Source organism: Sapajus apella, unplaced genomic scaffold (assembly GCF_009761245.1).
Source record: "Sapajus apella isolate SASKATOON/1434 unplaced genomic scaffold, GSC_monkey_1.0 scaffold157, whole genome shotgun sequence".
In the NCBI taxonomy this organism is placed as follows: Eukaryota; Metazoa; Chordata; class Mammalia; order Primates; family Cebidae; genus Sapajus; species Sapajus apella.
Window position 1 is genome coordinate 542,933 of NW_022437097.1, and position 13,733 is coordinate 556,665.

The window sequence follows — 13,733 nt, forward strand, 5'->3', positions numbered from 1 at the left end:
CAGCTTAGGAAGGGGGAAGGCATAGAGAAATCAACATAGTTCAGGGTTCCCTGTAGGGAGAGCACAGGGAGGAGGTTTCGAGGAAAACTCATGAAGAAAGACATCGGCTCTATCTGTAGACAGAGAATGTGTCCCCTAAGTGGGGCAGGTAGGTAACCCTCAGACTGCATCCAGTCAAATGCCATGTTTTGTTTGGCCAGTGTGGTGTTGGGCCTTTTTGGAAAGCATGCCCTGAAGCAGAACACGTGCCCTTCAAGACCTAGTGCCACTGCTCCCAGTAGCTTCACTCCTTTAAGATGCTTACTGATCCCTGAAGACGTCTGAGTTCCTGTCTCCTCCTTACGTCCTTCCGAAACTCATGCCCGCTATTCTCAAGCTACTCTGTGAAAACGGAGACCCCAGAAGTGCTTTCTGATCAAAAAGGAATTGGAAGCAGACCTCGCATGCAACAGATTCTTCGTAGCCTGATTTCCTTTGGGTTCACCCTGATTTTAATTTACTCCTTGGGTGTGTAGACACCACTCTGCTTTCATCTATTTTCCGTAACCCAGCTCATGACTCTGCAACTACAGTATCTGCTAGAATAAATCCTCTTTCCATTTCCAAACCACACCTTCCTCCCAGACAGAGAGGATGGGAAATGCCATGCGGATGTGAGCAGGCTGTGTTCCTTGTCTTCATAACGAAGCTCTTTAGAAAACAATGTTCATTATTAATTTTGAGAAAAGAAGAACATTTCGGCGAGTACCTGTTTAACCAAGCTATCCTTTTTCTAAATACCAGGTACCTAATATGCACTTGTAATCTTTAGGGGTATTTTGTAAGTTTAAAAATCTGTGAAACTATCATGCACATAAAAGGCAATACCTTTTGCATACTTAAATAGCAAATTCTGCATTTAACACCTTCCTCCCAATTAAAAGCAAGCCCTATGTTCTTTTTTTTTTTTTTTTTTTGCTGAAACATGCAGAGAATTTTTATTTATCACGAATGTTAATACTTATATTTACTTGCGGAACAGCCACAGAGAGATGTGCAGGCAAGGTATTAGCAGGGTTCAAGGGTTTAGCGCAACATCTAGTACACAGCAGCTTGCTCACTGAGGAAGGACTTGTCATACATTGCTCAAATGCCAACTGTTGGTGCAGTAGATTGTCAGTCATTTCTTACAGAGATGCCTTTTTGATAGTCGTCATACTACATTTCTGCCAATTTAGGATTTCAGTCCATTTTTTGTTTTTTCAATCACTGTTCAAGGTCAGGTAGTAGGGGCCCCTCCCCGCTTTCCCCTCCCCGCCCCCCCACCCCGACAACGGAAGTATTCTTATTAGAAGTTCCTAAGACCGAGCAATTCTAGCATGCAGATTGTGATAGGACATAGCTGGGAAGATGAGAAACTGTAGCCATCATCTAGGGATAATATATTCCATCGCTGTTGCTCCTTGCAGCCTGCGGGTCCTCCTCGCCGCCCTCTCCATTAAACCCATTAACATGCAGGATCCTCATCTGCTTGACAATGGTGGTTTTACCAGATTCTCCAGCTCCCAGCAGCAGCAGGAGGTGCGTGGCCCGGTAGACCTTTCTGTCCTGCAGCGGCTTCGCGATCTTCTTGCTGGTCTCGCGCTGCGCCTTCTCCTCCTTGCGCTGGTCCTCGGTCTTACTGTTCCCGAGGCAGCCCATGGCGGTGGCGGCGGGCCGGGAGAGCCAGGGCAGCCAGCACTATCTTCTTATCTTGAATTTGTAAATCAAGAAAATGAGATGCCTTAAATTTCCCTGGAACCTGAACAAAACCCACAGGAAACCTAATTGCTGTAGGAGGGCATGCATTAGAACCCTAGTTCTATGAATGAAAATGTAAAATCAGATATATTTTGTTAGTGGCTTCTTTTTCAATGTCCAGTGGCTAGAAATTTATTAGAATTCTGTGCACCGAATTATTAGCCCGGGAAAGAAAAAAAATAAGAAATATGCCCTTGAAAGACAGAAATGTGTGCACAGGTCAGGCTGGAGGATGGCCCCAGGGTTGAGAGAGAAATTCCGGAGGCTGTACGGCACAGCTCCAGCTTGGCAGACTGCAGAAAGACTGTGTTTCCCTTATCCAGAAAGCACAAAAGCAATCCACTGTCAGATCCTCCATGTCTGAGATACTCCAAAGGGGCCAGCTCTTCGTATGAAAAAGATAATTTGGAAGGGGGTCATTTCATTTAACTTGAATAACTGAACACCTATTAAATGCGTCAATGCATTGAAAACAAAATAAGACTGAGCTTCTGTTCACGAAGCTGTACCCCTCTAAGTAACAAACACCTCAGCGTCTGTCAGTCACAGGAAAGGGTAAGGTCACCGAGCACCTCAAGTGAAAAAGGGCACCTAAGGCAAACTTCTTACCAAGGAGTGGCCGGGAGCGGTAGGAAGAGTGCAGGCTCCAGGCCCTGACAGCCACACCACTCTCAAGCTGTGGAACCTCGACAGGGCCTGTCAATGCCTCTGAAAATCAGCCCCTTTATATGCAAAATGAGATGTGAATTAGCTCGATTTGGCCATTCCACAATGTGTACATATTTCAGAACTTCATGTTGTATACAGCTTTTATTTGTCAATTTAAAATATATTTAAAAATTATTTTTAAATGTTTAATAAAAAATAAAAATGTTTTAAATAAGAAAACAATGGCCCTCATGTAGCGGTGTGTGACCAGAGAGAACCGCCCCCCTGCCCCAGAGCGCCTGGCAGGCACGGAGGAAAACGTTCTCCCCCTCTTCTCTCCCGGCATCTTCCATCGTCCCCACCCTGACCTGCCTTGCCACCACCACCCACCACGTGCTCAGCACAGTTTTTTCCAGGGCAGCTCTGACTGTAGAAATAAGCAGGTGATGGGAAAATGGGTCCAGGAGGAAGAATGCCGGAAGCGGATTCTTAAAATCTTAATCGAATACCCAAAGCTGTTTTAAGTTTCAAGCTTCTTCTTACCTCAGGACACTTACACATGTTGTTCCCTTCATGCAGGAAGCTCTTGCTGCCTCTCTGATAAAGGCATCATATTCTATTATTATACATATAAATAAAATATAAATTACTTTATATCATAAATATAAATAATAAATGTTATTCTCCGAAGCTTTTTCTAAACTCCTCTGTCACCCCCAATCCTTTGGGTGCCCCAGGAAAACCCAGCTTGCGTGGGATCATAGGGACTTCGTAGCTGGGACGTAAGGGACCAGGTCCCTTTCCAGTCTCTAGTCTGGGCTGAAGCACTTCTCTGAGCAAGAGCTACCAGCCGGCAGGAAGGGCTCTGCTGTGCAGGCATCCGTGTCCACCTGCCTGATGGCACTGTAAGATCTGGAAAGTCGACCACGTTCGGGTAAAAAGCAAACATCTTTGGGTTAAGTAGGTGTCCCTTCATAGGATGTATACACATATGCTGAACGAGCTTGCTCCAGGTGTACCTGTTTCCAAACGCAGTGGACACGTCTGGCGAGCAAAGAGGATCTGCAGAGCAAAGAGCAACTGCTTTGAAGATGGGCACACCTAAGTTCAAATGCCAGCGCTTGTATTTTCAGTGATGGCCATGGGTAGATTCTCACTCTAGTTTCCTCATCTGAACAGTGAGTGGAGACAGAGCTGCAGTGAGCATCAGATGGGACAGTGTGTAAAGCATGCCTGGCGCACACTGGGTGCTTGATAGATGGCAGAGGCTGTTGCTGTTCTGTGAGGAAGGATGGAAAGAGCACGCTGTTGACTGGGTGCTGGCTATCTGTGATGCATGAGGCTTAGCACTTTTGTTGACGATGCACGCCTTCCACACGCACACACACGCACAACTGTGAGGTCACTCTTAAAGGATCGTTTTTTAAGAAAGCTAATATAATGAATCACATACAAATATAAAATGAACATGCATCAAATATTTTATTTAACTTATAAATAAGGAAAAAACTAGTAATGTATTACAACTGATTCGAAAGAAATTTTAAAAACACATAGATGAAAAATTGATATTGATGGGTAGAATAATTGCATTTTAGTGGACAAAATTTATTTGGATTTCTATGTTCATGAATCATTTTCATTACTGTCATTGTTCTATAATTTACAAAATTGTCAAATGTCTCAAAGACAGTGAAAAGGGCAAGCTTTAGACTCAGATAATCTGGAAGAGTTACCAGATTATGGTTTTGTCTAATTCAAAATTTTCACAATGTTTTCTGGCATAACGATTATTATTCCCATTTGCAGTTGAGGAAATAGACTTAGAGTACAGATGTGTGATGTGTTTACAGTCACCAAAAAAAAAAAAAGTGTAAATAGAAATAGCAGTGTCTACGTGTAAGCTCATCTTTCTATCACACCAAACCTAGAGAGGCTTTATTTGAAGGACTGGGATTTGCTTTACTTGTATATTTCAGGGGATGAACAATCAATACATCCGTCGAGAAGTCTTCTGCTGCGACACTTGTCATGAGCTCAAAAGCTTCTGGGAAAAAGAAATTAGCAAACAGACTTTTTACCGAGAACTGGAGGAAGATCGTCAGGAAAGAAGCGCCCTGAAAAAGTATGTGAATTTTTTCTCTATTATTACTTTTAAAGTGGATTTCCTAGAAAGATGCCAGATATGAAGACGGAGGTAGTGAATTCTCTGTGGTGTCCACCGTTGTAGGAATGTACATATGCTGGACATGAAGGCGTAAAGGCTGTACAACGACAGGAGGAATTGCGAGCTCTCATGAGGACCTGGGGGCAAGGCTTGGAAGGAAGAAGCTCACTGTACTCACAGGTCCCAGAGAGGCGGTCACACATGTCCCACAGGGCCACAGGGGAAGCTCCTGGTTTTGGTCAGGTGAGAGAAGAGCTAGCGAGAACCTCTCAGCCAGAGTCTTTATTGGGATTTCTATGAAAAAGGCAAGGCAGGGCAGAGTGTATAATTCAGGATTGGTTAGTTTGGATCATTCTGGTAGGCTTTGGGCTGTAGGAGTGGTTTCCAGTTGCCTGGTATGGCCCCAGGATAATCAAGGGCAGGGGAAATAGTGATTCAGGGTGTGAGAGTTAGACACGGAGGTGGCTAGGGCTACAGACTTGAGACTGGTTGGTCTGGAGATCGGCCAAGCCTTTTGCTGTCTCTAAGACAGGGCTAGTCCTAGCAGGGACAGTCTCTTCCCAGCCAGCAAACTGTAAGATGTCAAAATATCATAAAACATGGAAAACATCACCAATACATCCACTCATTCAGTCTTGCAGGTATACCAGGGATTTTCCAGCTCAGCACTATCGACATTTAGGGCCAAATAATTCTTTGTTGTAGAGGGCTGTTCTGTGCTAAGATGTTTATTAGCATCCTTGGCCTCAAAGCTGAGCTATCTGTGAGATCGCCACACACATTGTGACAACCAAGGCTACCTGGAGGGCGAAGTCAACCCTGATTGAGAATCAATGACTTGTAGACTTGGACAAGACTTTTTAATACAAAAAAATGAGAATATATTATTTATGTCTTGATGAATTAAAACAATCCCTTCGCCATTTCTTCTCTGTTGCAATCTCCAGTGCATGTGGTTATACTAAATTTTAGGGTTAAGTCGACAGATATGTATATGTACGAAAAACTAGTTTAATAAAAAGATCCCTCATCTGGGATAATATCAAGATTCTCGAGAGAAGGATTCTTAGTCCTAGGAGTCTGCTGAGAGATGAAGGTTTGCTTATGTGGGAAGACGTGTCATGTGGACCAGCTCAATTCTTCTGGGCCTGTCCTGGTTCTCTGTCCCTAACATGGGAAGAGGCTAGCCAGCATGTCTGTCTGCTAGGATGTCCACCACAGGTGGAATGGCAGTCATGTGTTCTCCACAGCAGAGCACCGTGATTCCATGTTTCTGTGTCTGCCTAGTGCATGCTGGGCTGCAAACATGAGTAATTCACATGTATAAAACTCAAAGTTAATTTCTAAAACAAAACCCTTCCTTAAGCCCCAGTGAGGAGCCGCCTTCCAAACCCAGAGAAGAGCTCTGCCAACATTCCAGCCACACACCTGGTGGCCTAATACGCAAAACTAGGCTTTCCTACATGCTAGAAGAGTCTCATGTTAGAGCATCCAATCCTGGAGATTCTCAGGGAAGTGAAGGGAGCCTGTTGTGTGGTCCCCACCATCTTCCTTCCCCCAGTCCTGGCCCACTAGGCCACTGGAAGCCAGATCCCATCATCAGCCCTGTGCTGTATCTTCCCTTCCAGAAAGCAAAAACTTGCAATATGATCTCATTTTTGTCAAGACAGTAAAACATACATATACACATATATACATATATATAGTATATGTATATGGTTACATACTATATAGAGAGAGAGTATGTAAAAGAAAAGGATTAGATCTCATATCTTTTCCAAAAATTTGGTCCTGTGCCATTTTGTAAGTAAAAAATAATATAAGTTATAAAAATGGCAATCAATTGCAAATGGTCCATAGAACAAACTGCATTAATTCTCCAGGCTCCCATGTGCCCCAGAAATGAACCCCTCTCCTAAAGTTTGGAGCAGATTTCTCTACCTTCTATGACTGAAAGAATAAATCTTTGCGCTCATCATGAAACATTCCGCTAGTCTCCCCCAGCTAAGTGTTTAAAGACGCGATCACAGTGGCCGCAGGACTCAGAAACGGGATCCCACCCGGAGCTGGGGAAGCGACGCAGCTCCCTGTGGTCTCTCCTGCAGCCTCAAGGCCACCCACCAGAGCCAGCGTGCTTAGCAATTGTGAATTAAAATTCTCAAAAGCCTTTTTAATTTGGTAAACAATGAATTAAAACCTAGTCGTTTTACTTTTATTTTTGCTGAAAAAAATGCAAACACATACCTATCCTACATGAACCAGGTTTTGCAAAAAACCTAGAATTTTTAAATGAAAACCAAAATGTCAGAACATTTGCTTAAATCCCCGCTGATCTGAGCAAATAGTTTGAAACACTGTCCTAATGAAATAATACTCTCCCAGCATATACTTGCAGACCAGTGAATATCATAGACACCTGAGTCCCTATTTCAGCCCTATGGTCCCTGCCTCCCCCAACTCCACTATAGGCAAATGCCCACCCTCCAATGTACGCATGCAGGCACACACACCTTTTTTTATTCTACCCTCCATTTATATAAAAAATTCCAATCCACTGTACAATCAAGAAATGTTCTAAGTGTCTGAGTGAGTAGTAGACACAAAAAACCTCCAAATCCCGTTGTTGACAGGAGAACAAATCCAATAATGTCTCATGCTCCTCTCCCTCTGCTGGGCTAACCTGACAAGATGCTGTGCCAGAGCCGGGTGAAGGGTGTTACACACACACCTGTGGGTACAGTGACTCTGGGAAGGAATCCAGGGATGGGGAGAACCATTTTTCCTTGGAACTGGTGTTCTATATCTGTCAGAGGCCTGGGGGTGAGATCACAAGGCAAAGTGGGTGGCCCCAGAAATGGAAACGTCTTTACTTTCTCTGAGTCTGGATAGAGAAAAGCAACAGAACATGGATGGGTTAGTCCCCCACAGAAGATGGAAAGTATTTGCAAGCAACTGATTGAGGTAATTCGAGAAGAGTCGAGGGCGGCGTGGGCATCCTCCGTGAGCACACCTCCTGGTTTGCCCGGGGAAGTTTGGTATCATCATTGACTGCAGTCCCTGTTATTTTCAAAAGTATCTCAGTTTATGTCATAAATCTTATGGACACCTAAGTGCCCAACCGGTAGCTATAACTAAGAAACTGAACAGTGAACAGCTAATGTTTTCATGCAAGAAGTGTGGTCTTCAAAATACCTCTTCATAATTTAGCAGATCTCAACAGTGTCAAGTAGACGTTAAATCTGGGGGTACATCAAGCCTCAACCCAAGACCACTCACCTCCCTCTGCTCTGAAGCCTGCTTATCAATTATATCAACTAGCATGTTTTCAGCTTCAGGCAATCAGATATTTGACTCAGAATCTCCCAGCCAGATGAAATCACTATTTCAAACTTTTTATAAGACAAGAGTTACTCTACAAAGAATAAGCAGAAGAGAGAAAAATTTTAGTTAGATTTTTCATTCAAACTAAAAGGATAGGAAGGAAGCAGCTGGTAAATTGAGTTGGTCAAATCAGTATGCCAAAGTTTGCCAGCCTGTGTGGATGGACTGAGCTCTGACCCTTGACCAGAGACCCAGTCAGCAAGCTACAAACCACAAGGAAACCAGACGCAGGCCCGCCTCTCCCCACTATGAGGAAACAATTGTCAAGGCATGCTTCCTATCCACGAGAATGGCGTAGGCGCAGCAAAATCATCATGTCACTTTTCATACTAAAGCAAAAGCACAGAGATCAAGATCGGAGTTCTGAGATCTGAAATGGGAGATCAAGAATTCGGCCAACTCTCAATTCCTTGAGGACAGGGAGTATGCTGTTGCTCTTCTTCACATAGCGTGGTAGCCACAGAAGTGCCCCACTCAGAGGCCCTCCAGGATCATTTGCTTTGGAAACAGCTGACTGGTCATGCCAGCAGCTCCCTTTCTGCACCTACCATTGTGGGTGAGCCAAAACCATACCTCCCCAGGCTGCCCCTAGCCAAAACTGAGGGTGGCAGAGGTGCTAGTTCTAGGCAATTCCTGCATGACAAGGCTTCTCCGAAGGCAGCATTTGCTCAGGGACTCCCCACCAGCGCAGCCCAAGCTTCCTCAGAACTGTGCTGTGGGGTGGGTTCTTCCTACTTAATCGTTACTTCCCCGTCCCTTCACAGATGTCAGACCAGTGCTGAAGTCTATAAGGCTCTTCCTGACTGCTTCAGTTTCCTCCCTTCTTTATTTTTCATAGGTGTTTCCCACAAATCTGCTTCTTGGAGGATGAAACTGACACATATGTTTAGTGCCTAGCATATGATAGGAAAAATATAATTATGGATCCAGTTGTCCTCACGCACTCCAGGAATAACATTATGCTCATGACTTAAGAATCTCACAAATATCATCCTGTTTTCTAGGTAAGCCCCAGACTTATCAAGGAGAGTCTGTGCTCCTAGAAATTGACAACTCCTTCACAAATCAGAAGACTCTAGAACAAGAAACAGTAAACATGACTTGGTCTCCATTTGAAAAGTGAGGTCAATATTTTTAGACTGAAGGTAAAAATGTTCTCTCTGAGCTTTAATGCCAGTCTTATGGCTCTTTTGATGTAGCTGAATTTGTAAGCCAAGTTTTAAGCATTCTCCTCCTCTTATGGACCTTCCCTGCTGCAAAAGGAAAGCCCCATATATAAATCTATATTCACCAGTTTACTGAGAACCCCAAAATAAACAGAAGCAACACAGTAATGAAAGATATTGACCAAAAAGGAGCAGCAAAGTGTCTAAATATTCATAAGACAAGATTTAAAAGACATTTGGGTAGATAGAGACCTGAATTCGTTACCATTTAGCAATAGCATGTAACTGCTATAAAAAGTAAATGAATATGTTATGAACCCCAGATTCCTAACTTTTTTTTTCCTAGAATGAATGCATCACACCAAATGTGTTAATTCAGGTCCTCTAAGAAGCAGAGGGCAAGAGATTAGATGTGCATAAGATTTATTAGAGGAAGCACCTGTGAATGAAAAATTGGAAGGAAGCTGTGTGTTGATGAATGTTTAACCACTGGCTCTCTGGAGGAAAAATGTATGTGTGTATATACATGCATATGTTTATAAATCTGACTGATACGAAAGCTGTGTAGCACACAATTTATAAACAATAAGAGAACACACAATATTCTTTATTATAAATCCCATATAGTCACCTGGTTCTCACAGAGAATAATAATGAAAAGTGTTTTTATTCATTTTTTGCCAACCTCTTGTATCGGGGCCAACTGATGGTTGAAATTCAACCATAATTTGAAAAAAGTTATGCAACAAATAAGTGCTTGATTACTATCTAGTTCAGCGAAGAAGTCCATTGCTTTCTAGTACTGGAAGAATATTTCCTCAACTTTTTTTTGCTATTTATAATATATTAGCTACAGACACGGCACACTTCTAAATTTAATCCATGTTAAGATTTCGTCCATCATTTTCCTAAGTCTAGACCAAGGGTCAGGAACATTTTCTGAAAGGAACCAGACAGTAAATATTTTTGGCTTTTTAGGTGATATGATCTGTGTTGCAGCTCTTGAACTGTGTCATTGTAGTGTGAAAACAGCTATAGCCATATGTAAGTAAAATATGTCAACAAGTGGGCAGGGCTATATTTCAATAAAACCTTATTTACAAAATGGGTGGCTGGCCAGATTTGGCATTAGGGCCAAACCTTAGTTCAGACAATGAACAAAATGGTACCTGAAGTCGTGCATGATTTAAACTGTTTGCAGCTTCCGTGGTGTGAATATTCCCACCACAGTCTGTTTCAAGCTACCAGTGAGATGTCTGAAATGAAGCCAAGCTCAGAAGAGGTGTTTGGCAGTAACCCCTCGTCATGTAGTACTTTCCCCATACAGGTGAAATCGACCTAAGTAACCTGACGAGCATAGATTGTTGTAAAATCATTAGGAAGTAATGAATTTTACGTAGTCAGTGTCCTTGTTTTAATACAATTTAATTAGAACTTTATATAATTTACTTTTAATACTGTCTGTATTTAATAATTAGCTTAAAAAAATTCCTGAAAAGTAATCCTCGGTTCTCTTGAACTGTTATGAGGCAGCTTCAGCACACCATGAAGCCAAAGAAGGCAGGTCATCAGACTGTGCTACGGGTCTGACCTCCATGAAGGAGCAGAAGAAGGAATTAGGACTGGGAAGACAGCAGGGCAGCCCTAGTCAGTTTTGGGCAGAGTAACGAGGAGTCAGTGAGCCAAAGCCACCTGCTAAAGAAGTTCTGCAGCTCGCTGGGGAGGCACTGCGCTAATACCACGGCCATGCCCAGTGGCTGTCTGAGAGCAGCCTGCAGGAAGTGTGGCCTTGGCATTGATCTGAGGCAAATACAAATGGAAAGAAGCTGCAGCCACCAGTCAGCTTTGTCACCACACCCAGTAAAAGTTACAGTCCCTTTTGTTAATGAATGAATCCTCATTAGGTTAAGAAGTGCATGAAGTTCAATGAAACACCAGGCAGCAGCCCTTATTAGTGAGCTTCAAAAGATCCTAGGTGACAAAAGTCATGTACTTGAAGGCAGATTTAGTTACACAGGCTTTCAGAGATGTGTAACCAAAAAAGCTTGTGAAATTGGGTATTCTCCAGGTTGGAGAGGTGGATTACAAATTAAAATATAGGATGAATACTTAACAACCATGATGCAGAAATATAATTATGAAAATTGCTAATCTGTAGAAATCAAAGTAGAAGGTCATATAAGCTCAATAAATCATCCCTTTGTAAGTACAACATACTTTGACCAGTGGAACGGAGCAGAGTTCCCCACATGTGAGGAAGCTGCCCACTCGTGGAAGAGCAGCAGCCCCGTGCTCAACAAACAGACAAACTATACTTTGATGTCGTTCATTTCTATTTAAAATTGAGGTAGAATGAGGACTACAACCAATGTCTTGACACTACTGCCCCATGTGCCTCATTCTCTGACAGTATTTCAACTTTCAGTCCCCGCTTGCTCATGTGTTTATGCAACAGCACCACCCAGCAACAGGCCCGCGCGCCAGATTCTTTCCATTCTTTCCGGGGCCCATAATTAAGCAGATTGTAAGTAAGAAGTTTTCCTGAAGCCAATCTAGTAATAGGTGCCTAGAGCCTTCAAAATATTTATACCTTCTAAGTGGTATTATTTCACCTCTGGGAGCCACTCAGGAAAATAGACTGGGATACAGAAAAAGTATTAAGTATTATACTTCTTGTAGGGTTATTTATAAGAATGAAAGATGAAGGTGAATTCAATTGTTTTAATTCTTTTCTGTATATTCTGATTTTCCTGAAGTACACACATATTATCTAACCCCCAGAACCTCAGAGCATGAGTCCAGAATCTTCCTATTCTTTCCCGGGCCCATAATCTAGCAGAGTTTAACACCATCCCCTTGGAAGTTAGGATTTCACTATATGAATCTGAGGGGAAACACAAATGTTCAGACCAGAGCAGATTCCAGGTCTATTGTTTGAATATAGATACATAATGCTCCGGCACCATTTGTTGAAAAACCTATCCTTCCTCTACTGAGTCGCCTTAACCTCTTGCCGAAAATCGACTGGCCATGTTACTGTGTATTTATTTCTGAACTTTCTGTTCTATTCTGTGCTATTAATCTATTTGTTTATTCACTGCCCTGATGATGGTAACTTAATTATATTAAGCCTCAACTCAGGTAGTGTGAGTCTTCAACAGCTTTCTTCAGACTTCTTAAGGCTAATCTACTTTTGCCTTTCCATACAGAAGTTGGAGCCGGCTTGTTGATAGCTATAGAAAAGTCTTTCTGGGATTCTGATTGGCATTACGTGGAATCCACCTATCAATTTGGGAAGGATTGCGTTTGGGATAGAGCCGTCTATTCATAGACATTGCCCTTGTGACTATTCATTTTTTTCTTTGTTCATTTGTAAAAAGCCTTGGAATTTTAAAATTATTATTTTACTTTAAGTCCTGGGATACATGTACAGACCGTGCAGGTTTGTTACGTAGGTATACGTGTGCCATGGTGGTTTGCTACATTTATCAACCCGTCATCTAGGTTTTAAGCCCGGCATGCATTAGGTATTTGTCCTCCCCTTAACACAGGAACAGAAAACCACAAGCACTGCGTGTTCTCACTCATAAGTGGGAGTTGAAGAATGAGAACACATGAACACAGGGAGGAGAGTAACACACACCAGCTTTCTTTTAAAATATCCTTGAGAAGAAAAAGCCATGGTTCAGTGGACCAGCATAGGTGGAGACAAATGCACTGAGCATGTGCACGGTTTCCCCTCCGCAGGCTCAGAGAAGAATGGAGGCAGAGGCTGGAGAGGAGGCTGAAGATGCTGGACAACCCTGATGAGAAGGAAAAGCCGGCCAACAGCACGGACTGAGCGTTGCCCACCTCACTGACTTCAAAGATAGCAAGCAACCATGGGCAATTTTCTAGGGGAAAAAAACTAACACCCAAGTTATGCTGACTTACTAAACAGGACGCTCTCCATTTGTGCTTCCATTTGCTAGGGGATTTACATGTGAAACCTCCCCCAGTGCTAATGGGAGTTATTATCCTGCTCAATCCCCTCCGCACAGAGGACGGAATGACCGCAAGCAGGCTAGGACGCTCAGGCTATTTAATATAAAAAGCTCTTGGAATTAGCACTCCCCAGGACTCACAGGCCCATGTGACATAATGTGTTTCCACATTTCCTCCTCATTTCAAAATGTTTCAGGTCTTGAGACATTTGGAGTGTTTTCTCTAAGCTTACTGAGGGCAATGACCTTGCTGAAAATTTGGCTTCCCCGGGTCTCCTGGAAAAGGAGTCATAAAATCTTGTCTTTCTTTCCCTGCTTTTTATGAACACAGAAATGTAACTTCTTGCAGAAATAAAGCTATTATTATAAAAAGAATTTAACAATGTGGCTTGAAAAGGAACTCAATTAATTTATGTCTTCCTGTAAATGTGTTGCTTTTTCTTCGTAAACGGGTTTAATTAGAAGCATGCAACGAACGCATGGCGATAAACTTGGTTGCAGCGCCCTCGAGGTCAGTCCCCTGTGTGAACTCCCTTCACACCTGTCGGGTTAGCTCTCAGGTGGCACAGCAGGTGTCCAGACACATTCTAGAGTTTAAAGTCACCCTCA

At 42.8% G+C, this 13,733-nt stretch overlaps 1 protein-coding gene and 1 pseudogene across 1 annotated transcript; one reads left to right on the forward strand and one right to left on the reverse strand.

Annotated features, from left to right (window-relative positions):
- Positions 1-1,330: 1,330 nt before the first annotated feature.
- On the reverse strand, positions 1,331-2,003 carry LOC116541838 (annotated as a pseudogene).
- A 2,406-nt stretch (positions 2,004-4,409) lies between these two features.
- Positions 4,410-13,471, forward strand: LOC116541856 (protein FAM240B). Its single transcript, XM_032266348.1, has 2 exons — positions 4,410-4,552; positions 12,889-13,471. The coding sequence occupies exons 1-2, from the start codon at positions 4,410-4,412 to the stop codon at positions 12,980-12,982; spliced, it is 237 nt and encodes a 78-aa protein (XP_032122239.1). The 3' UTR covers positions 12,983-13,471.
- The last annotated feature ends 262 nt before the right edge of the window (positions 13,472-13,733 follow it).